A 23100-nucleotide genomic window follows, 5' to 3' on the forward strand; every position below is an offset into this window, starting at 1 on the left:
TTAAAAAAATCATTATGCTAAAAATGACACTGGCCATCATACCTGAATATGACAAGGAAAAACAAACCATCTACAATGGATTCATCTAAAGCTCGAGATGAGGCTATAAACAGTTTTGTTGTTTTCACAGCACATTGAAACACTTACAGAATGATTATGGACAAGTGGACTTAACTGGTGACAATCACAGCTGGGCTCTAAATACTGCTGAATCACAGAGTTCAGTACAGTATTTCATCAGAAAATAATTTGTTGGGGGTTGTAATAAAACACTTGTCATGAATTTCCTGAATGTAAAAATAGTTGGAGATGTTTTCTCCCCCTCAACATTTAAAACCAGGATTTTATGTCAGCTCTGAGCATCCTGTGCTGTCTCTCATTAAGCCAATCTCCGTTCTGAGCTTTTCATTTTCCTTAAAGACAAAAGAAATGCAGAGTTGATTCATGTCATTTTTCATCAATTTTTTGTGAGCAAAGAGAAATGCCATTTTATTAATGCAGAAAAGTGACTTACCTCTTGTAGTTTGGTGTTTTCTTTTTTCAGCTTCACCAGATATTCGATCCTCTGTTTGTGGTTCTTATGTCCCACAAGTTTTCCGTTTTCCTCTGACAGTTGAACATTCTGCTTGCGGAGAACCTCATTCTCCTGATAAACACAAAATATATCAGAGCCACAGCTCAAATAAAGTTTGAGTTCAATAAAAAAAAATGTTGATGGATAAGTTATTTAAGTTTAACAATTAATGCAGTCTATTAATAAAGCTCATCTGGTGTGGAGAACTGCAGGTGCCCTGTACTTCGAAACTACTCTGGCTCTGACCTGGAGTAGCTTTTCCTCATCCAGTGCCCTGTGGTGCAGCTCTCTCAGCTCAAGACATCGGTCCCTCAGCTCAGCAGTCAGCTCCTGAACGCAGGTCTGAGACTGGGCCAACAAGGACTCCTGCGCCTGCAGTCTAATCAGACAGAGCTCGTCACATGTCAAGCTTTGATGGAGATTCAGAATAATAACTTTCGCAGAATGAGTGCTTACTTCTTCAGAGTTTCAGCCAGCCTCTGCTCTGTTTTGCTCTGTGAATAAAATGAAAGGAACAAATGTTTATTTGACAATTCAACAAAGAGAAAAAGCTGACAAACAATTACCGACCTTCTCCGCACGCTCTTCCTGCAGCTCTTTACGCATGGCCTGCTTGATGGCTTCAGTGAACTCATCACTGAAAAAATAAAATAGCATCATTCACTTTTTTATTTACACATATCCAAGAAAGATGTGAAGAATTGGAGGAATAAACTCAACCTATTATTTTTCCCATTCTGGCTCTGCTGGATGTAAAACTGGTCGAGTAAAGCTTGGATCTCCAGTTGGACCATCTCTTTATCAGCCAGCTGAGTCTGAGAACACAGAAAACACTTTGTCATTGTTGGAAAGATTAAATTCAGGTTGGGAGCCTTCTTACATTCACACATCTGGTAAAATTCAAAACTGCAGAGAAAAGAACATGAGAAGAGTGCATCCATGTTGTGCATTAGTTTCAGTGTTATAGAGTTATGATAAAAAGTGTAAACTAGAAGAACATCATACTAAGAGTAAATGTTCTTGATGAACAGCTATAGATAATTGTAACATGCACTGTGAACCTTGAGTCTTTGGATCTCTTCGTTCTTTGCCGTCCTCTCAGCGTTCAGCTCTGTTAAAAGAACCTCCATGGTCATCATAGAGGAGCGACGATTCTCCAGCTCCCTCTCCTGGCTCTCCAGCACCTGAGTCAGGTCTCTGTTGAAGCTCATTGGAGTGCAGGGGGTCTTAAAAATAGAGACAATATGTTGAACTTCTGGCTATACTATATATACTTCTCTCTCACACACAAACAGACACACACTAGAGAAAGGCTGATATGGTGTTTTCAGCAGCATCATTACCAATTATTAGTAGTCATGGAGGCAAATTACTCATATTTGGAGTCAATATTCATTTGTAGTAAAAGTGAAAATACTGGCATCAAAAATTTGAATAATGCAAACTCCAACTCTCTGCTTTGTTTAAATGCCTTTGAGCATATGTTAATTTAACAGCACCCAGGCTCAGCAGCGTGTTTTAAAAAGTTAAATGAAAACTCATAAAAATGGGACTTGGACGTTTATTATTATAATTTTGGGAAATTCAGCTGCTTAAACTTGCCTTCAAAACATATATCTGCTCTCCCAAACTTCTCCACTTGGTAAAAACCTTTTCTCCTCTCCTCTTTTTAAACAGTTACTTATTGGCTGTTGGATTAAAAAAAGGCTGATGCTGATGCGCCTCAAAATGCTAAGAGAAGTCGATAATTTGTCCATCCCCGATATATACACACACTCACACAAACAAGGCCACATATTAAGCGCAAACAAGTCTTACCCGTGACAGAGATTTTGGTGTGACTGTCAGTGGGACGGGGGATTTCAAACTTCCGTTTCTGATCGTCTTTTCCACAGCTTCTTGCTGTTGCTGCACCTGGTGAAGAAAGACATTTGTTGATAAGTAAACATAATTAGACTAGTTTGACATTTCTTTTGGTTTACTGTTGCTGGTTATTTACCACACTTATTATTATTTTTACACAGAGCTTATTCAGAGAACTTCACCTTCTGCTGGAGATTCTTAATCTGGACGTCTTTCTGAGCCATTTGCTCTTGAGATGCTTGAAGGAGGCTGTTCTGCTCATCTAAGACTTTAGTGAGTCTCTCAACCTCCTCAGTGGCATAAACCACCTCCTCCTGCAGCACCTCCACCTGAGGATACACACACACACACATTGTGCAAAAGCATCAGTCACTCGTAACATGACAAAATGTATCAAACTGGGTGTTACATGTGCCAAACTTACCTCTATTTTGTTTGACACTCGACTCCTGTCTAAAGATTCTTTAAGGTTGCAAATTTCCGCCTGCATCTTGGAGTTCTGTTCCCTCATTTCATCTCTTTCAAGGCAGGCCACATTGTACTTAGCCTGGGAGAGCAATGAGGTGAACAATTAACTCTCACTGTTGAAGTATATTCATGATGAGAACAGGATGAAATAAGAGAGGGTGTGAAGTACCGTGACGTCTTTCATGTCTTCAGACAGTTGTGTAATGCACTGATCCTTCTGGCTCTGCTCACAGCGGAGGTCTCTGGTTTGGTTCATCAGATCTAAAACAACATCCTGTTGAAGATGCACAGTTTAGGTTTAAAAGGGGAACAGACTCACTTGAACAACATATGAAGGAATCAGAAAGGAGGCTTACTTTTCCCTGTTTGATCTCCTGCTCCAAGCTTTTTATCATTTCATTTGCAGAGGTCAGATTTTGTTCAAAATCCATAAGTCTTGATGCCTTAAAGAAAAAAAAACAGAAAAAATAGATTAAGGGACTGAGTATAAGATGTTTTAATTTGATTCTTTTGGTTTTTAGGACTGACCTGTTGTTGATTTTGTGCTGTCAGGTCTGACACATGTTTTCTCAGCTGTGTATTTTGCTCCATGGAGTCAATGAGTTCTCTGAAGGAAAAAACAAAAGCACTCATGATCAAAAAGTTGAAAACCATTAAAGAGTTAAAGAACCTAAAAACCAAGCTGTAAACACATAAACCTAAAATAAAATACTCACTTTGATGTGCTTTCTTTGTTTTCTCTTAATTGGGAAATCAGAGAACCTGTGTGTGCCTGCTCGTTCTGCAGAGTATTACTCAACTCCTACAAAAAGCAGTATAAAAATATGACCACTTGAGAAATCTTCGCATTGACATCTCAGGAAAACTAATCGTGATAGCTGAGTTAATGGTTCCACTCACTGTGAGCTGTGCGTTCAGTTTGTGGATCTCCTGCTGCCTGTCCTGCAGCTGCTGTCCCGCCTGATCAGCATCAAATTTTGCCTCAGCCTGCAGCTGGTCAAATGAATCCTGCAGTGTGCGATGCTGCTCCAGAAGCTGCTCCCAATCCAGCCTGAAAATAACAGAAGGGAAGTCGTGGATACGTACTAATCAGATTAAGAGTAACCATGCAGATGTTGAAGGCTCATGCTTACTGGACTTTGTCAAGTTGGAGCTGTGTGCTGATCAGACTGCTGGAGAGCTGGCTCATCTCTCTCTGCTGCTCACTCTGACCGTCTCTGAGCTCATTCTTCACGAGGGCCAGCTCCTTATCAGAGGACTCCAGTACCACACGTAGATCACGGATCTCACTCCTCAGAACTAGATTATAGAGGGAAAAGATGAAGCACTTTCGTTTATGCAAACAATTACAGAAACAAACAAGGAAAAGGAAGTAATGATTTATTTCTGAATTGATATCACCTGTCTTCTCCCTGTTTCAGTCATGGAAAGGTGGGAAAAGATTTTGTTTGCCTGATATAATCTATGCGCTCCCATTTTTTAAAACAAGTGGAGGCATGTGAAAAAATTTGATGAAATGATTTTGGTCTGTCAAAAACATACTTCACATGACTTTTTCAGAAATTACTTAGTATGCAAAAGGGGAAGTAAGGGAGCTGTTGCCAGGGTTTTACTTTTTCTACAAATGTGAAAAATCAAAAGGTTGAGGAAAATAAAGACAGTGCTGGCGACTAAACTTTGTATTCAGCCTTTCTCAAGACATGGACATCTAAGGAAAAAACATCTGATTTGAAACACATTTACTACAGTTCTTTTTCTAAATTCCCTCTCAGTGTTTACGTCAACCATTAGACGCCTACCATCTGCAGCCTGCTGTTCGGACTCAAGGTTCTTCTGCAGCTCACGGAGAGTTTCTTGCAGGTTGAGCTGATCTCTGCTGCTCTTCCCTCGTTCATTAGCAAGTAGCTACATTAGTTTTCATGGAGGATTGAGAAAATGGAAAATGATGTCAGAGTAACCACAGTTATTAATAGACCATTACAATGATAAAAACAAAGCTGTGAATGAGAAATTTGTGGACTATCTACCTCATCTTTCTCTTTGGACTCCTGTGACATCACAGCAATCTGCTCCTCAAGTTTTGCAATTTGCTGCAGCAGCTTGTTGTTCTTCAGCTCCTCCTCATTCAGCTGTGACTGCACACGACTAGTTTGTTCCTGATTATGCATTTAAGAAAGTAAGACAGAGTTAAGGACTTTCTGTGTTTGTTCCGCACATTTATTAAGGATAATTCCCTGTACCTGCACTTGCCGCAGTTCTTCGGTCAGAGCCATCTCTGACATGTCTGAAGGCGGCTGCTCAGCCCAAATGTCATTCCCAACATCAAAAGTCTCGTTGAGGTGTTCTGGGCTCGAGAGAGGTACAAAACGGGATCTCAAGTTGTACGCTTTGGTGGGTGTGGTGAGAATCTGGTTAAAGGATATTTGAAGAACAGAATGCACGTTAAAATAATCTGCAAGGCACGAAATGTGTTCTGAATGAGGTGATGCTATTGAAGTGGTGTTTGCTTCACAATGATCTCAACCCAAACCTTGAACCTCCACCCACCTTTATAGTTTCAACATGAAGTCTGTTCAGCTCAGAGAGCTCCTGCTTTTTGTAAGCGTGTGTGGCTTCCAAAATGTTTTCCAAATGCCTATTGGATTTCTCAAGATATCTCTTCTCAGAGTCCAGCTGAGACAACTGTTTCCTAAAAACAAAACATCAGTAAAATAAACCACAAGCACTGAAACACTCAGTCTGGAGGTCTATGGGGCAGGGCTGACTAAATCGAGCTACTTCAGAGTTTTTTATCAACTGTTTAGAAAAATGCTTATTTTGAATTTAGCCTCTGAAGGCTTTTTTCACATTAAGCAATCCTTACTTAGTAACTTCTTTGTACTCCTCAAAGGCCTGAAGAGCAGAGGTGAGGTCGGATTGTTTCTGCAGGAGCTGAGCCTTCAGCTTCTCATTTGCAGCGACAAACTCTTTTGAAGAGGCAGCTGAAGCTGTGTGGAGAAACATTCATTGAAGTTTTTACATGTTGTATGTTTCATAAAGATTTTTCTCTGGTAATTCTGTTTTTCATCTCACTGTCTGTGCGTTTCTCCGTCTCCATAGCCCTCTGAAAGGTCTCTTCCATTTCAGCTGCGATCTGACCGACAGCCTCTTCAGCTCTCACCACTGACTCAAGAGAGCGGAGCTGACGGTTCTCCTCTCTGAGGGTGAAGTTCTCTGCTGCGTATCGGGTCATCTTTGGGTGATGTTCAACCTAAAAGTACGTAATGTATTTTATAAGGTGAACAATGTTACACGCCAATGTGCTACTCATGTGGAAGTTAATGGCAAGTGTTAAAGATAATATTTAATGACTAATGGTGACACTATTCGCGTACGTATATTAATAACATTCACAAGAAAAGTGTTTCAGCTGTATTTGTACCTGATCCTTCAAAATCTTGATCTCTTCTTTCATCTGGTCAATCACCGCCTGGGAGTCACTGTCTGTTAGTGATCCATGCTCTGCCTTCAGTCTTTTCTCAAGGCGAGAGATGTGGTCCTCTCGAAACCTGACTATCATCCTGCTCGAATGGATAAACTTGTCTTTCTGGGTCCACGCCTCCTCAAGCCGAGCAACCTTCTCATTTAGCGTCTGGGTGAAATCAAAGCACACCGTGAGCTCCCCTGTTCTGAGACAATGTCCTCATGACAGTATGAATTCCAGAGGTTGCAAGATTTAAAAACAAAACATACTCTTTTCTCCTGTTCTCGTTTCCTCCACAGACCAATGGCAGCAAGAAACTTTGCTTTATAAAATCCATCCTGCTGGTTTCCTGTGGTGGGAACTGTTGGGACAAAATTAGTTACTCTTTTACTACGTACCACAAACTTTTCTTTTCAAAATCAGGCATCATATGTGAAACAGGGTCCTGATTCACAGTTTAAATCCATTGCTTTATTTAATACTCTTGTGTCAAAATGTTACCCCTAGGGAGTTCAGGTCCACCGGGAGCTACGTCTCTCCCGTAGTCAGCTCCCTGACATGCCAGCACCTGTGCTAGCTGCTCCTTTAGCTTCTTCACCTCAGCTTGTAGCTGCCTCACATTCCCCTGTGTGTCTTCGTTGATAATGGCCTGTCATGACAAAGCAAATGCACAAGGATGAGATGCAGTACAAAAATCTTAAACCCTAAGAATTTGGCCCGTCTTATGAAATAAAGCTGTTAATGGCAGGCACCTTGTTCTTAATCAGCTTTGCTCTCTGGGCAAACTGTAGCGTGGACAGTGTTTCTCCAAAACACTTTGAACCGGGGTGAACATTGGCTATGATGTAAGTCTTGGCATTTCCTCCCAGAGAGTCCTGATGTAAGGATGCATGAAAAAAAAAGTTGGTAGAGTGCATAATACTTTTAAGAATAACTTTTGAGGGTTAGAATAATATGGAGTCTGTATATTATTATAAAGTAACAGTCACCCTTAGCAAGAAGGTGAGTTTTGAATCCCTGTAGCAGATGTGACGGTTCTTCCCGTTTGACACGTCAACCAGTGCCATGATCACCTGACCCAGGCACATGAGGGAGCGGTTGATACTGCTGGCTTCCTGCACACAAAAAAATATTATAAACATCAGCTGTAAGAAACATTTCGTAAACTAACATCAATATGCGGCTCATATTTTGTCTGAGACTTCACCTTGAGTCTGGAGCCTTCTGTGTGAGTGTCTTTCTGTCTTTCAGACCCTGCCAGATCTACCAAGTTCAGCTGAGACATTCGAATGTTCACCACTTCATTGACGGACTCTTTGGACTCCAGAGTCATGGTGAACACAGCATGAGATCTGGATGACTCTCTGTTCATGGATGTGGAGGCTACTCGTCGATTACGCCAACCCATAGACAGCACCTAGAGGGTCCCAAAACATTCTTTCAGTACAGCCCTATCAGAATATTTATCAGAACTAACTCCATTTAATTAATTACGCTTCTGATGCCATTGTTAATTGAGGAATCCTTTCAGATTAGAAAAAATACTGTAGTTCTTTTTTTCCCATTATAACAGCAATGAGTACAGGGCATGAAGTTTACAGCCCTATAGGAACTCAAACATGAGTGCTACCTTGTATTGCAATAAGAAAAAAGGTATAACCTTTTATGAGTCATAAAAAAACAATATACTCATACCTGGTAGGCTTCAGCTGCTGAGTTGACAAACTTCTCCACAGCTCCTTCAACAAACACCCCTTTCTTGATGTTCTCTCTAAGGAAAAGGCTGGCTGAAGCTGTGTCCAGAAGGTCGTAAATTTGCTCATTGTATATCTCAATAAATGAGCACTTGCAAAGGAAACTCTTTGACTGGGCAGACTTGAAGGATAAAGAGAAACATCAGATTTATCATGAAACCAGATATAGTTGAGTAGTTCACAAGTATTTCATTCTGTTGGATGTCAGTGCTCACCCTTTCCACTTCTCTGTTGATGAGAAAAAACAGGTATTCAAAACTTCGAGGAATAACACCTCTTAATTCATCTGTGAAGTTATCCAACTCTGATGGTCCTAGAAAAAAAGAGCCAAGGGGAGTTAGAAAAATCCTGTTTGAAAATAATCAGATGATGTATCTGTTATCCATGGTACAAAATGCAATAAAAATACTTAAGTCTCACCCAGCATGGTGAATGTTTTGCCTGAGCCTGTCTGTCCACTGAAAAAGCAAGATATTAATCCAATGAGAAAATAAAATGATGCTTCACAAGACAGATTACAAACGTCAATGAATATATGTCATTTTGATAACGTATATCCTACTTACTAGGCAAATATTGTTCCGTTGTATCCATTCATGCATGACTCAACAATGTTTTTAGCCACACTCGAGAACACAGAGTCCTGAGAAAAAAAATGATGGAAAAAAACAAAGCTGTTGCTTATCATTCAACACTTTTACTCTGCAGTCCCTATGATCACATTGCTATGGTTTGAAAGCAATTAATCTGAAACCTGAGATGTATTCATATCAGCAACATGGTCATAGGTGAACGTCCGTGGTTCTGGTTTGGAGAGCAGGCGGATGGTGTTGGGCGAAGTGACGGTGAGGCACAGACTCTGGTCTCCATCTGTAGTCAGCCCAGTGCCCTGGGTCAGAGGTCGCACCCGTACGAAAACTTTGATGGAATCGCTGTCACTGCTGTAAGGGCATAAATAAAAACATTAACTGTTATTTGAAAAGCATATTTGCTATTGGAGTAAAAAAGAGATAGTCAAGTGTCTGTTGTCCCCGCTGGCTGTAGAGGAGATTAAAAAAATCTTCTTAAAGTGATTGCACATGCTTCTGTGTCAATAGGGTAGACATGCAGACAGATCTTTTTCATCAAGCGATAGAAACCCTGACCTCTGAGCGTGAAAAAGTGGAGTAGGTTGGATCTGTAATGTTAGTATAAGCTATGCTGTATGGTGTTAAAAGTGGTAGAGGAACAATGTGGGTTGCTTCACATCAAAGGTCGGCAAAAGGCTATCTTACCTGGCAACATGTTGTGTCGAGTCACCAGATCCTGTGAACGAAAGTGTAAGATTGTTACAGTGTTTACGTTACTGAGGTCAGATAACACAACATGCTAAAATTACACGGACACAGCATTTTGGTGAACTTCCTCGATCGTGAGAGCTGGCCTTTCGGGTAAACTGCTCATGGTAACGTTCAAAACAACTGAATAAAAGTCATCAAGTTTGACAGTTTCTGGAATTTGCAAGCCAAAGAAAATCGTGTTTACTCCTCTACCTTTTCCACTGGAGTTCATTGTTGTCAACAAAATGTTTCCCGTCGTATGGCAATGATAACCTTCCACATAGCACAGTTCGACGAACTCACTCGACAGTGTTTACATCCCTCAAAATTGGCGGGCAGGCTTCTTCTTCGTCGATTTTCTTCTTCGTCGTTTTTTGCATGTAGTGGCAAGTTCCTGGCAAGTTTTATGCGTATGCCGCCACCTGCTGTCCAAGAGTGCGTAACATCCATAGACACGTCACATAGTCAAGAATCAAAATACTGGCTTTTGGAAGAGCATTAATGACAAGTTTTATCCCCTCCACTTCTCATACTGCGCCGACTCTATCTTCTTCGTTGCCGATTAATGCCAGGATGCCACCCAATGTGATAGACAAATGACGCTACCTTCTGAAACAGAGTAACAGCATGTAACCATTGCGTATGATTTTGGAAAAATATATAAATTTCTCTCAGAGAAGAATCTGTCCATCATTTTTTTATTCTTTCCTAATCCTGTCAATGTTTATTCACCCTCTTCAAACTAGTACCATTCTCATTAATTTACCATGAAGCTAACTTTTATTTGTTTACTGATATCATGCCAGTTTGCCTATAAATCCAAAAGAACATCACGCATCTCAACCCGTTATACAAAACTGACATGAATTTCACAATTCGGGCAAATGGTGGTCGTTCCAGTCGTTTTATTCTGTGCTGTTGTTGACAAATGTTGACACTTTTCCATCTTGGAGGCGTCTGATTGGACCCAACTGCATCACATCCGCTTTTTAAGGCGATTGGGCACTGATCCAGGAAGTGGTTTTCCTTTGAATGTTTCTGGCGATTTCATTGGTTAAATTCATGACTTTTAAAATCCAAACGGTTGTTCCCCAGTGAAGGCGAGGTAATTTCAAAAAGCACACTATTCTGGCTTCATTAGTTTGCACTTAGAGCTTCTGACGGATTTTTCTACATTTTCGGCCAGCTTGTCTGTGTTTTTAAGGTAGGTGGTAGACAAGTAACGGAAATATACTGCTTACATTATTATGGACATTCGGGTTTCAGTTTATAAAACTGAATTCAATGAATGATTCCTTACCCCTAACGATAACTTTTACAAGGCCTTAAGTTGGGTCGTTATGAAATAGCTTGATTTCATACGTTAAAACAGCTATATCAGTTAAGTTAACGGAGCCACTATCTTTTTCAACTGCATCGTTGGTTTTGTTAAGGTTGGACTACTTTAAAGGTCGAACCTTGTTGCGACTTTCACGATAGCTGCCTTGCTGTTCTGTGCTCATCCTTAACTGCTTGTGTAGTCGAGAAACCACATATTTACTTCATAATAATTTTACATGCTGTGTCATAAAAAAACACAGGTATCATAGACCTAACTTGAACTGACGAACGAAGTCACAAGACACGTATGAGACAAAGATGTCATTATACTTCTCTGAGGATGTGAACCCAGGTCATGTGGATGAAAACTGTTCCCAGCGGATTCAAATACGCCATAATACAGTTATATCATAATAAAACTTAACATACGTATTAAACGTTTGTCTCAGCTGCTCTTTATAAACTAGAATACAACTAACTTGTTCGTCTTATTTTCTGTTACTATTATAATTACCCCCTGTTGGCCGTAAATCCTCGTCTAGTATCATGTTTTTTGCAATAAAAAAGTCTAAAGTCTCATTCGATGCTAACAGAAATTATTTTCCATTATAGAATAATTCATTTAGAAACTGTACTCAGTGTGGACTCCATTTTTTGTTGAATATGCCAAATAATTTCCAAAAAATAAACAAAATCAAGCTTTTTTTGGCAGACAAACTATAAACTTGAATTCTATACAACCATCTCTTATTAGTTACAGCTCACCATGCTCAGTGATGTGAATCAACATTTATCTGAAAGTATTGTAACTTTTGGTGTAATCATCAGTTTAAAAAAACATCTATGCAAGCAATGCAAGTAAATTGTCAGCTTTGGTTTTCTGTTTCATTCTGTTGTCAAGTTAATGTCCAATCTGTATGTGTGGTTCATTTTTACACATCAGTGGACCACATAACCTTACAGCATGTGTCTTATCAGTGGGGTGCAGCTTTCACGATGACGCCTGCGGTCAGGACCACCATAACTTACAGTTTGTCTCTCCACAGGATGAGTTCTGTTGATGTGAATGATGAGAATCGTGTGGTCTGTCCTGGAGGAAAGCATAACAGTTCAGTAAATGATATTTTTGCCCTGGATCAGCCAACTGGGAGGCCTTCAATCCTGCGTCAGACTGAAAACCTGCCATGCAAGACGGTGCCCAAGGGGACCAAGGTACAGAGGCACCTCACTTTGATTGACTTTGTGTCTATCAAAGAATTCAAGTCAGCTCCCACTCACTGCTCAACATGCAAATTTATATTTATAGGCCATGATTTGGTACTTGCACTAGAATTTTGGTACCATAGGTCTGGTACCGAAATGCTGCCTTTAAAACATATTTTGACAAACATTGTGTGGGGCTGTTTCCTCATCTACAAACTCGGCTAAAAATAACGAGTTGTGACTAATATACAGTGCTTAACAAATTTATTAGATCTGCTGTGCTAAAAACAAGAAAACCACTGGGTATTGTTGAGTGCTTTAATTCAGACTCTTTCTTGTTGTGGAGTTCTGCATGCAGGAGGGAGGAATCTGAAACTGAATTCACGTTGTTATTCCCAAATTTGTGCCAGAAAACTGAAATTCCTTGAGAAGTCAGAAAACAACTGAAGAATAACATCCAACCACTATTCTTCTGTCTAGGTTTCTTTGTTGAACACTTCACATGAAAAATCAGCTATAACAAAAATGACAGTTAGTATGAGTACATTTAAAAAATGTAAAAATGGTAATCTGCAGAATCAGCAGTATAGTGATAACTAAGGTCAGCAGTTACAGACAGCATACACTGGATGGTGGTCTAATCACTTTGTTAAGCACTTTATGTATTTATATGCACTGATCATATGTGACTGTTCTGATCTTCTTTTCATTCTCTTTATTTAAACTCGGGACATTAAGCCAAATCTTTCTACAGGGATAATGTAGAACCTAAAGTTATAAAAGTCAATAATTATAGTGTTCCTGTAAATCTGCTTTTCTAACTACAAGTTGTTTATTTCCTCCTAAAATTCATAATCTCTTTCCAAATATACCTGTGATGGTTGATTAAGCCATAAAAGGATAGATGACAACATGTTTGTCAGTCAACTTTGAGAATTAAACCAGGATTACACTCTTTTTTTTTTTTTTTTCTGTAAACAGATGTGTGCGAGGGACTGTATCCAAGTCAACCATTTTTATTTTGCTGAATTATGTGTCATCAACTGTTTATCTCACTGCTTAAACTGTATCTGCAGGTTTGTTTCCAGACCCCAAGAAGAGACCCTGTGACTAAAAGGATTGTATCCCCTACCAAGTCTGTCAAGATGACAAGTGTGGATGAGTGCACCAAAGCATTGGAGTCTTTAAACTTGGACATGAAAAGGTAAAAAAAAAAACATTTTTCATATCATAAGTGTCCCCAGCCACATCATGACTGATCTGTTTGAATAATGAAGTTGTTTCTGTGGTTACAGCCTTTCGCCACAAGATGCTGCTGTGCAGCCTGATGAGCCCAAACAAGGTGATTTATTCCATGTTCCAAACTCATTACTCCACAGTTTCCCTCAACAACATCAAACTTGCTGATAATCTCATGAAAATTTCCCCAGATGTGTCATCTTATCCTGATGATGAAATGCCCATACAAAGCAAAGGAGGCTATCACCTGGACTTTGACAACCTGGATGCCATCAATCCATTTCAAGGATCCAATAAGATGGTCCTCTCTCCTGCAGTACCTGCTGTCAAAAATCCACCCACACCTCAAACAGAGCCGCAACAACCAAAATCAGAGAATATTTTGGAGGAGCTCATCAAAACAGAATCCCCACTGGATGAGACACTTCCTTTCACGCCATCAGTGGAAAACTCCCTGGTTGACATCTCTGCCAATATCAGCTCCACAGACAGCAGTGTTGTCACTGTGGCTAGGGTCCCAGCAGTTGAAGAACAAAGTCCATGCACTGCTACCCCTGATGAAAAACAACCTGCTGAATCATCCTTAAGTTTTAATCAAGACAAAGGGTCAGAAAGTCTGATTGAAGATGCTCCACTACCAGCAAAAGGTTCTTACAACTTGGATTTTGACAACCTTGATGCAGTCAATCCTTTCCAAACTGGAGGCTCCAAAATTCAGAATTCTCCTGTTATCAGGGGAAAAGCTCCAGAAAGTCACCTACCCGTTGAAGAGGCTCTGCCAAAAGAAAGTCAAATCAAAAATGTCACCAAACCTGAAGTGACTGCAGAGATGCCTGTTCAGCCTGAGGTGAAGCCCATAGCTGCAGTCGCCCCGATCTCAACCAATACCAGCAAACCAACAGCTGATGAGTCCACTTCCCCACCAGCTGACGACCCTGTCAAAGAGGGACCAGTCAAGCTTGAGTTCAATTTCGATGACGGCGGTGAGGTCAAAAAGAAGCCTCCACTCAAGAAATTTGGCAAAAGGCCACCAGGTCTAAAACCCAAAGAGGGAAATTCAGCATGTGATGCAAAATTACCAAAAGAAACTCCAGTGAAGCCCAGTGCTGCTGATGATGCTGACGTATCAGTTCCCAAAGGGGCTTACTCATTTGATTTTGACAAGTTTGACGACCCAAACTTCAATCCATTTGGCACAAAAGCAAGCATGAAAAACTCTCCTATCAGCAGCAAGAAACCCAGCCCGGTGCTGACAGAAACTTCCCCTCCAGAACAAACAGAGAAGCCTGTACACAAGGAGACTTCGTCAGAAGCGTGGTTTGTGAACTTTTCATCCTGGTCTGTTAAGAATTTAATTGTAGTGGACACCTTGTTTCCAGAAATCTTTCATTTCACTGAAAGTTTGTATACTTTTGCCTTCTGTAGCACTGGAGAGAGCGTCCCAGCTGCTGAGCCCAAACCTGAAGTGGTAAGAGAAGTAGCATAATTCTGTCCAACCCCACTACATTTTCCTTGTTCATCTTGCTGACATACATTTTTGGTACTATACAGAATTCTGAATGCTTCGAGACGTTCATACTTGAAGCTGAACAACCTATGGAGGTTCTCTCTGATCAGAAGTCACAGACTGCTCAGTCAGAATGCAACGATGAGTTTGTTCCTGGATCTTTATGTAAGAAAACTTTGATTGTGTCTGTATTTGTCTGGTTAAATAAGAAACTGTACGTTTGATGAGTTGCAGACTTAGAAAATTCAGATTTTAAGCATTAATCCACCATCTTTATTTGCAGTCATGGCCAATGATTTTGATGGTCAAATTGATTACCTTGAACAGTTTGGGTCCAGCAGTGTAAGTACAAACTTCTTGTGTTTTAGATAACATTCCCTGATTGCCAATGCATGCCAATGGTTGTTTGAAAATAATTTCTTTGCAGTTCAAGGAGTCTGCATTGAGGAAGCAGTCGCTGTACCTTAAATTCGACCCCCTTTTGAGAGAGAGCCCAAGTAAGTCTGCAGGTCCTGCTGCTCAGACCCACGTCCCTCGCCCTGCTGCTGTTTCACGGTATGACGCACTTCTGTTTTCATTTCATCCAATTTTTTCTGTCAGTGCACATTGGAGCTGAATTACTTCTGTTTTGGAAAACAAAAACGGACCTAAATGTAACCACTTTGTACACTTCATTAATGAGTCTTTTCTTCCGTTTCCTCCTCCTCCCAATTCAGGCCTGAAACTTCACAGATGGCCGAAAAGTCTACAAGTGTAACTCAGAAGGATGATTTTAAACTGCTGGATGATGTGGCAGCAACAGTAAGTCAGTGCTGCTTGTCTGGTGACCTTATATTTGTGAAAACAAGTGAAAGCTGCTGCCCACTGGAATAAACACGCATTCATTACATACCAAGTCTTGGCTTTGCTTAATCTACCCTGGGACTCTCTTCTAGGCAACTCCAATCCTCCAGGGTCTGGTCCCTCTTTTCCCCCAGCCAGAAAATTCAGAGGAAGCCATCATTGAAGTACTGAAATACAGTCAGAAAGACATGGATGCTGCCACAGCCAGGGCCCAGGCAGAGGTATGTCTTAGCTGTTTCGTGATTTAAGAAAATAAAACAGTCACTTTGTTGAAGTGCATGCCAGTTCAGCCATCTGTGCAGACTAAAACACCACTCAGTATATTTGTTTAGTTCTCAAAAAAATCCCTGTAGCAGTGCCCCAATAACATTTTTCTACTGATCTTTAAAAAGCCCGACCTGTTGATACTGATTTGGGCCGATACATATTTTAATTTTTTTTATAACTGACAGCATACACCTTTAATGTCCCAGTCTTGTTTTATTGAAATTCAATGGACAATGCCTGTGAAACGGTAAAATCTTTATGTTTTCACTTCAACAACCAATCAAGTGTCCTGAGTTTTAGGTCTCAGAGCAAAAAGCAAGAAAGGCTGGCTGTCAGACCTTTGTGAAGGTTTATAAGATCAGTTTCATATGTAAGGATGGGACGATTGATTGGTGCATGTCTAGTTCAGAGTAATTCTGAATTACCTGTTCTGATTGGAGACAGTAACACGGGGCACATTGAACTGTCGGTGAAAGACTGATCATCACTGATGTCTCCCTAACAATTTTTAGACGTTTTTGTTTGAGTTTGTGACGGATCAGGCTACACAGTAGACTCCTTTTAGTCACATAAATTTGAGTAGTGGTTACAAAGTTTGAGGTTGTAAGCAATTAAACATATTACTTTAAAAGTGATAAGTTAGTATTTTCTTCAACAGGCACAGATCAAAGAGGAGCAGTGGAGTGCAAAGTACAAAAAGCTGTACGATGATGGTCAGGAGATGAGGTGGGCCCTGCTTTGTAAAATTGTTTCTTTTTTATCATCAGATTTGATTGATTTAGACATTCGATGACTTTTCTTTCACTCTCCTCACAGGAAAATAATAGCAGAGTTTGAGCTCGTCATCGCTAAAATGATGGGTAAGTTGATAGATATTGGGTGCCGTTATGCTAGCATTATGTAGCCTTGTTTAAATAACTTTGTGTACTTTTCAGCTGATCAGGAGAAAGAGAGGGAGGAGTCCCAGGCAAAGCTTAATGAAGCCCTGCTGGAGAAGGAGCAGGTGTCCAGCGACTTGAACACCATGGAGAGATCTTTCTCTGACCTTTTCAAGAGGCTGGAGAAATACAAGGATGTGGTTGAGGGATACAAAAAGGTTTGAACCACAGCATCCTGACACATACTGAGGTCTTTCATTTCTTTATTTTAAAAAGTTTTGTAAGTCTGATCTGTGAACGGTTTACTTTCCTTCAGAATGAGCAGACGCTGAAAGCTTGTGCTCAGGACTATCTGGCGAGGATCAAAAAAGAGGAGCAGCGCTACCAGACCCTGAAAGCTCATGCTGAGGAGAAAATTGCCCTGTAAGAAACCTGACTCCACTGTGTCCCTAATGGACGTCAGCAGACTTTATGAGTGTCTGACAGGCATTTCTTGATTGTTTCAGTGCAAATGAGGAAATTGCTGAGGTGAGGTCCAAAAATAAGGCTGAGATATCTGCACTTCAAGCTCAGCTGCGCCGGGAGCAGCTGAAGACACAGTCACTGGAGAAGAGCCTGGATCAGAAGGTGAGAGAAATGTAATATAAAGTAGTATATATGTATCAACATCATGTTTGTCTCACTCTTTCTTTTCTGCTTCTTGCAGGAGAAAGAGGCTGAAGAACTCACCAAGCTTTGTGACGAGCTGATTGGAAAAGTCCAGAGGGGTTGAGCTCATTTGTAAATACTGTTAAATATTTCTTCTGTCTTCAGTGTCCGAATCATTTTCTTGTGCAGTTTGTTTGTCCCTTTAAATGTTCTTAAAAAAGTGTAAGTAATAAAGATGCTTTAGAAGTCTAGAGTGAACGATAAGTAGTTTTTGCTTTTCATTCAATCGCAATAATTGACCACTAGATGGCAGTGTTTCTGTTCATAATGTTTTACATCATCTGGGTGTAGATGTGATTTGGATTTAAGGAAGTATAGATATAAAAGCAACATGTTAAAGGCCTGAAAAAGAGTTTTTCTAGGTGGAATTTCCTGTGAGTCTGTTTTTTGAAGCACCTTTTTTAATGAGTCTGGAGCCGAAGCTCATCTCCATCTTCAGATACTCAACCAGACAAGAGCTCACCTGACACAATGCTCCCCTTCTTTCCTGAGCAATCACAGGGTCTTGTCACATCAATCCCACAGCAGGACAATGCACTTCCTAAATGGTGAAAGGAAATCCTACCTAGATTGGAGTTGAATGAGGTGGTAGTGCAGACCAGAGGTGGGGGAGGCAGGGAGGGTCGATTCACTTAAATGGGGAGAAAGATGCTGGTCACTCGGTGTAGTCTTGCAGAGGCCGTCACTCATCTAAAGAGGGGGCTGTGTGAGACCGCTCTTGTGTCTGTGCACTGTCTGTGCAGTCTTTCAGCACAGATACTTCTGCTGGCTGCCCTCTGTGTCACCCTCACAGACACTTCAGCTCCCTCAAAGGAAGAAAGCTGACCTGTCTGTACCCAGGACAGGTAACTGCCACACAGGTTACTGTGACCTCATCCAAGACCACTCTGACACCTGCTGCTAGAGGACTACACCTGTGCACAAAGATTCCAAAGTTGAACAAATACATTTCTCCATATTTGTTTTAGGTCATTTAATCAAATTACCAAACCATCACACTTCAGATGACTTAGTTTTTGAGCCTTGAACAGAGTACATCATCATACTGGATTGTCAAATATAACCAATTACATACAGAAATACCTAAAATATTGGCATGAACTAAATGTGTTTAACTGACAAAGTACTCAAAATGTACTAAACATAACATCAACAGTATACTTTAATAACATTACATAGATGTGTAAAAATGCCTTACTCTGAAAAATAAACTTTTGATACATATTTTAACAAAATAAATTAAATATTCATGACTCAGTTTGATAATAAAGACTACAGCTTCATGAACTGTGGTGTAGAATGCTAGTTGAACTTCACATGCTTCAAACTGATGATGGGAATCTACCTTTAAAAACGTTCAAATGATAACAAGAACCCACTCAGAAAACACATTTCTTCAATCCCTTGCAGTCTCAGGCAAGGTTTGCACACCATAAAAAGGCTCTACAACTTACCGGCCTACGCTCTTTCACTTTTAACAGGAATAAAGAGGGATGCAGGGAGACAACAAAGGATAGTGGTCTGCTTTCCGAACATTATGCATCTTTAACAAACAAAAAGACTACCTGAGTAGGAGCGTAAAAATTGACTCCTTTGTAAATTTTGAGTACCATTTTCATCTTCATTCATGCAGACAGAACAGAACCTCTGCACTGTGACAGCTGAATAAGTGACAGGTTAAACCCAACCCCCTGACACAGCTTTATCCCCAGTAGGAAAATGTAGCTGCTGAGGAGAAGCTTTCAGCTGGCCTGAATAGCTGAGACTAACGTGCTGAAAAAATGTTCTTGTCCTTTTTTCATTAGGCACACAACAAGGATCAATGGATTTTAGTGGTGTGAGGATCTGAACGGTAAAAATTAAGCACCAAATATGGAAGTTTGGATGTATCACTGGCCACTGTTTTTCCCATAAGCACTCTCTCCTGACAAGCTCCAGCTATAAGAAGAGTGTGATGAAGTTTTATAAAGAGCAATGCCAGGTGAGTATCTCTCAAGAGGTCCATGACTCACTGGAAGAGTTAGTGAGGGATATTTGGCACACTGGCTAACACTGGAAATGAATGTGTTGATGCTGATGTACTTTCCCGTCTACATGGGAGTGAGTGTGCGTGTGAATGTCTGTGTAGATTTTGGGGTAGATTTTAGGGGCCATTGTTGGTCCTCCCTGACTGAGGAGGAGCTGCTGCTGTGCCAGGTACTCCTCATAGTTCATGGAGCTCATGCAGTCTTTGTCTGGGCTCGAGGAGCTAGAGGACGGAGCCACATAGCCCCGATCCCGCTCTCGATACGGAAGCCGGTGGGAGCCCTGCAGTACCTGGGCAGCAACAGCTGAAGGAGGGCTGGGAGGGGGGCAGTGTTTTCTGCTCTGGCAGATCCACAGCAGCACCGTGCCAAAGATGAAGACGACGACAACAGGGGTGCCGATGATGACGGGCCAGGGAAGGGAGCTGGAGGCTGGGGAGAACATCGGTGTGATGGGAGGCTTTGTGTCTGCAAAGGAAGAGGGACAAAATGTTTACAGCAGGAGTACTACCAAGAGGTTTTTAAATGAACAGGTGAAGTGCTGGGGGCAAAAACTCACATTGTTTTTGTTGTCGATTAATCCGGGGTAATAAAAAAAGAAACTGTATAACTATTCCTATTTTGTCTGCCAACTGAATTTAAAAACCAATGTGATTCCTCTTTCTTCAGAGGAATCATCTGTTTACTTATAAACATCTAATGATCATGTTTCATGCTTTACTTCAGTGACTGTAGACAACACAAGCTGCAGCTGAAACTTTGCAATGAGCTACTTAGTGGAGCTTCTTTTCCTTATTAATAATATAGTGTTACACACAAAGAAGTTACCCTCACATTATGAAGCCAAAACCACTGGTTTAACTTTGAAAAAGATGAATAACTTAAGTCTGATGAACTTTTGTTTGTTTGATTGAGAAAAACAAGTCCACATTAATAAAAAGAGGTTAAACCGGCAGCAATAAAACATGTTTGCTTTTCTGTCATCTTTCTTCTCTAAAGTAAAGAGCCACATCAAATACAAAACCCGACACTCAGATTCTTTTTGTAGACCGCCGTCTCATTGCAGTACATTTGCAGCACTGCCTGCTGGGTAAACTGTAAACAGACATTTCCCAGGCCTCACCTGGCAGCACAGTGAGGAAGGCGCTGCGGAAGCTGTAGCCCATGGTGTTGGCGCCTAAGCAGATGTACATGCCAGCGTCATCTTCCTTGGCGCGGGTAATGAGCAGCTTGTTGAGGTAGGAGCCGTCGGGTCGTGACCACACCTCCCCCGTGGGCAGCACCACAAATCGGTGGTCCCCCACCTCGATGGTGGAGTTGTAGCGGCTCTCCTCATTAGACTCCACGCGTTTGAGCCACTGAATGACTGGCTTCACGTCGCTCCTCACTTTGCACTGGAAAGATGTGGTGCCTCCAAAATCCACTGTGGTGTTGACGGGGTGAGTGCCCGTCAAAACAGGCTTGGAGTTTGTCCGCTCTGCGAACAGAGACACAGAAAGACTGTCAAGGCCCCACGCACATACACACACTCACACAAACATGGGCATCTTTTGACATGACAGCCCTTCTGTGGATAGAGGAGCTCTTAGCTGTCCACGGCATTATTAACCTCTGGCCTAAAACCTGGAATTGACAGAGATGGAGGAATACTACATGTAACACAAGAGGTATGTGTGATTAGTTTCCTCTCTTTCATTGCTCCTGGTTGTACAGCACACATTTCTCATGGGAGAGGGGGCAGTGGATCTGGCAGACAGCTGGGCTTTAATCAGCTCCAGATTGGGTGGAGGGTCTCTGAGTTAGCGTCTCCATCTCCCCCCTGTGCAAACACCAGGGCACAAGCCCTCACTCTCAAGCCTGCTTCCTCAATGTGCTTCTCATATACATGATTACACAAGCACATTCATCCATGCAGCGGGGTATGAATAAGACCTGCTGATGGCAATCAGGCGGTGGGGAAGGTAGATCAGAGAGGGAACTTTTTGAAGGTTACCCAGGCTATTTCCTGCAGCAATGTACAGATCAGGAAAATGATCCAAACAAACAGCCGTACTCATTTAGATTAATGAGCCTTGCCTCATCTGTTAACGGTAACACTTCCAGGTGAATATGTCTGGTATGTGTACAGCTCAGCCGCTCTGTGGGATACTCACGTATGACCTCAACTTTGTATGTAGCATTGATTTCCCCAGCTCGATTGGAGACCCTGCAGGTGTATCTGCCGCTCTGCTCTGGCGTCAGGTTCCTCAGACTCAGGGTCCACTTCTTCTGCCGGCCCTCGCCAACCTCCTGCTCCGAGAGCTGCCGGTCGTCCTTCAGCCACACAATGTCTGGGCGAGGGTTTCCACTGGCCATGCATTTGAGGCGCACTGAGCTGCCGACCGGACGAGCAATCAATCTTTTTCTCATCTTAGTGGGGTGAGTGAAGCGGGGACGCACTTTAGGAGAAGAAGATGAAGCATTTATCAATGAATACCTGTCCTGAGGGGGCAGCATTTAATCATTTTAATGGACTAAAGGTTTGAGCGTCTTTACTTAAAGTGAAATGTCACCTTTTTTTTTTTAACAAATCCATGATGCAATGTTTTTCATTTTACAACGTTGTTTTCTCTCCTACCACAAAATTGTTTTTTATTTCTTCCATAAGTGTTGGTACGTGGAAGAAAATGAAATGAAGTATCAAACCTGCTCAAATTGTTGACATTCAGGTAAACTCATAAATATTTTTTGTTAAACTATTGTTGCAAAGTAAATAAATGTAAACTTTTCAGTTTGCTTTAAACTGCTTTAAATTAAAAATAGATATTATACTCAGTGTAAATGACTTTACAGCTCAAATAGTGTCATGGATTGAATAGTGTCATTTAGCACAATAATTAAAGAAGACGTATGCTGAGATGGGACAAAATAACCATCCACCTAGATTTCCAAAAGACACCACAGAATGAAAGCGAAATGCTCAAGTGCATGTTATCTATAGAAACATAAAGCATGTAGAACCAAATGTAACTTTACTATTTTATCACTTTATCAAAGATTTAATACAAGCAGAGCTCTTACCAAATTTTTCCAACAGGCCATCCTTCCCCAGGCCAGACTCTGCACCCTCTGTTGCCACAGGTCCTTTTTTATCAGCGCCTGTGTCATCTGAAAACACAACGCGACAACAGTTGAGTACCAAAACAAGCCACAAAGTGATGCTTCTTTGCAGTTATATTGAGGTTAATCTTGCAGAGCAATTTGAACATATTCCAATAAATAACTTCTATCAATATTCTCATTATTTGGTGGAACCAATTCAATCAATAACACCCCCTTCTTTTTCTGACACATTGATAGGTAAAATGTGTGCATAGTATGCAATAACATAAGTATAAAGCAAAACAAAAGTCTCACAGTGTGCTTCTCATATCTAAAAAAAAAAACATTTGTGTGTGTGTTTTAATGAAACAGCCATGTACAATATGACATTAAACTTGTTACTTTCTAGGACTTCTTCTTGGATTCCCGTTTAAAAATTTGTGCACAGTTTGACCATCAAATCTCTTCTGGCGGCGGCCAAACACCAAATGGGCCCAGCAAAGCGCTCTTGGCTCTATCTCAGTAAATTTAGCATTTATAGATAGGCTCCCCTAAGCAGGGTGCATGCTAAGGTCAAACTCTGTAATAT

General features: G+C 41.1%; 3 protein-coding genes across 3 annotated transcripts in view; 1 reads left to right on the forward strand and 2 right to left on the reverse strand.

The window, feature by feature from the left end:
• Positions 1-38: 38 nt before the first annotated feature.
• On the reverse strand, positions 39-9811 carry kif15 (kinesin family member 15). Its single transcript, XM_074691373.1, has 35 exons — positions 9655-9811; positions 9397-9427; positions 8877-9063; positions 8689-8765; positions 8543-8580; positions 8338-8435; positions 8064-8243; positions 7576-7785; positions 7358-7483; positions 7121-7243; positions 6870-7017; positions 6638-6729; positions 6327-6536; positions 5978-6155; positions 5769-5892; positions 5453-5594; positions 5146-5313; positions 4933-5061; positions 4705-4810; positions 4039-4204; positions 3806-3956; positions 3622-3707; positions 3434-3512; positions 3262-3348; positions 3075-3179; positions 2862-2984; positions 2620-2766; positions 2393-2488; positions 1636-1800; positions 1295-1389; positions 1145-1211; positions 1031-1068; positions 821-953; positions 515-646; positions 39-413 (listed from the first exon to the last, which is right to left on the reverse strand). Exons 1-35 carry the CDS (start codon positions 9671-9673, stop codon positions 345-347), a joined length of 4125 nt encoding a protein of 1374 aa, XP_074547474.1. The 5' UTR covers positions 9674-9811; the 3' UTR covers positions 39-344.
• A 692-nt stretch (positions 9812-10503) lies between these two features.
• On the forward strand, positions 10504-17605 carry tacc3 (transforming, acidic coiled-coil containing protein 3). Its single transcript, XM_074692848.1, has 17 exons — positions 10504-10645; positions 11808-11973; positions 13041-13168; positions 13260-13306; positions 13395-14520; positions 14629-14671; positions 14755-14875; positions 14994-15052; positions 15138-15265; positions 15427-15511; positions 15646-15774; positions 16479-16546; positions 16637-16680; positions 16756-16916; positions 17015-17121; positions 17205-17325; positions 17405-17605. Exons 2-17 carry the CDS (start codon positions 11809-11811, stop codon positions 17468-17470), a joined length of 2598 nt encoding a protein of 865 aa, XP_074548949.1. The 5' UTR covers positions 10504-10645; position 11808; the 3' UTR covers positions 17471-17605.
• Positions 17606-18434: 829 nt separating this feature from the next.
• The window catches only part of LOC141806023 (fibroblast growth factor receptor-like 1), a 31195-nt gene continuing 26529 nt past the window's right edge, over positions 18435-23100 (reverse strand). Inside the window, exons 4-7 of the mRNA XM_074691243.1 lie at positions 22491-22577; positions 21584-21868; positions 20554-20907; positions 18435-19898 (exon numbers count right to left, since the gene is read on the reverse strand). Of these exons, the coding sequence (XP_074547344.1) occupies positions 19453-19898; positions 20554-20907; positions 21584-21868; positions 22491-22577 (1172 nt within the window). The 3' untranslated portion in view covers positions 18435-19452. The remainder of the gene's footprint in view (positions 19899-20553; positions 20908-21583; positions 21869-22490; positions 22578-23100) is intronic.

This window comes from Halichoeres trimaculatus, unplaced genomic scaffold (genome assembly GCF_033239565.1).
Source record: "Halichoeres trimaculatus isolate MK-OKI-2021-1 unplaced genomic scaffold, fHalTri1.1 fHalTri1_scaffold_17, whole genome shotgun sequence".
Taxonomy (NCBI): Eukaryota; Metazoa; Chordata; class Actinopteri; order Labriformes; family Labridae; genus Halichoeres; species Halichoeres trimaculatus.

What these genes read in the sequence shown, in the direction of transcription:
- kif15 (XM_074691373.1), bottom strand. An exon ending in CAGAAGGCTCCAGACTCAAG is followed by an intron (nt 7,484 to 7,575) that starts GTGAAGTCTCAG and finishes TTTTGTGTGCAG; the next exon opens with GAAGCCAGCAGTATCAACCG. An exon ending in AAAACACCAAACTACAAGAG is followed by an intron (nt 414 to 514) that starts GTAAGTCACTTT and finishes TTTGTCTTTAAG; the next exon opens with GAAAATGAAAAGCTCAGAAC.
- tacc3 (XM_074692848.1), top strand. Translation starts at nt 11,809, where the DNA reads ATGAGTTCTGTTGATGTGAATGATGAGAATCGTGTGGTCTGTCCTGGA. An exon ending in CGCCCTGCTGCTGTTTCACG is followed by an intron (nt 15,266 to 15,426) that starts GTATGACGCACT and finishes CTCCCAATTCAG; the next exon opens with GCCTGAAACTTCACAGATGG. An exon ending in AGAAGAGCCTGGATCAGAAG is followed by an intron (nt 17,326 to 17,404) that starts GTGAGAGAAATG and finishes TGCTTCTTGCAG; the next exon opens with GAGAAAGAGGCTGAAGAACT.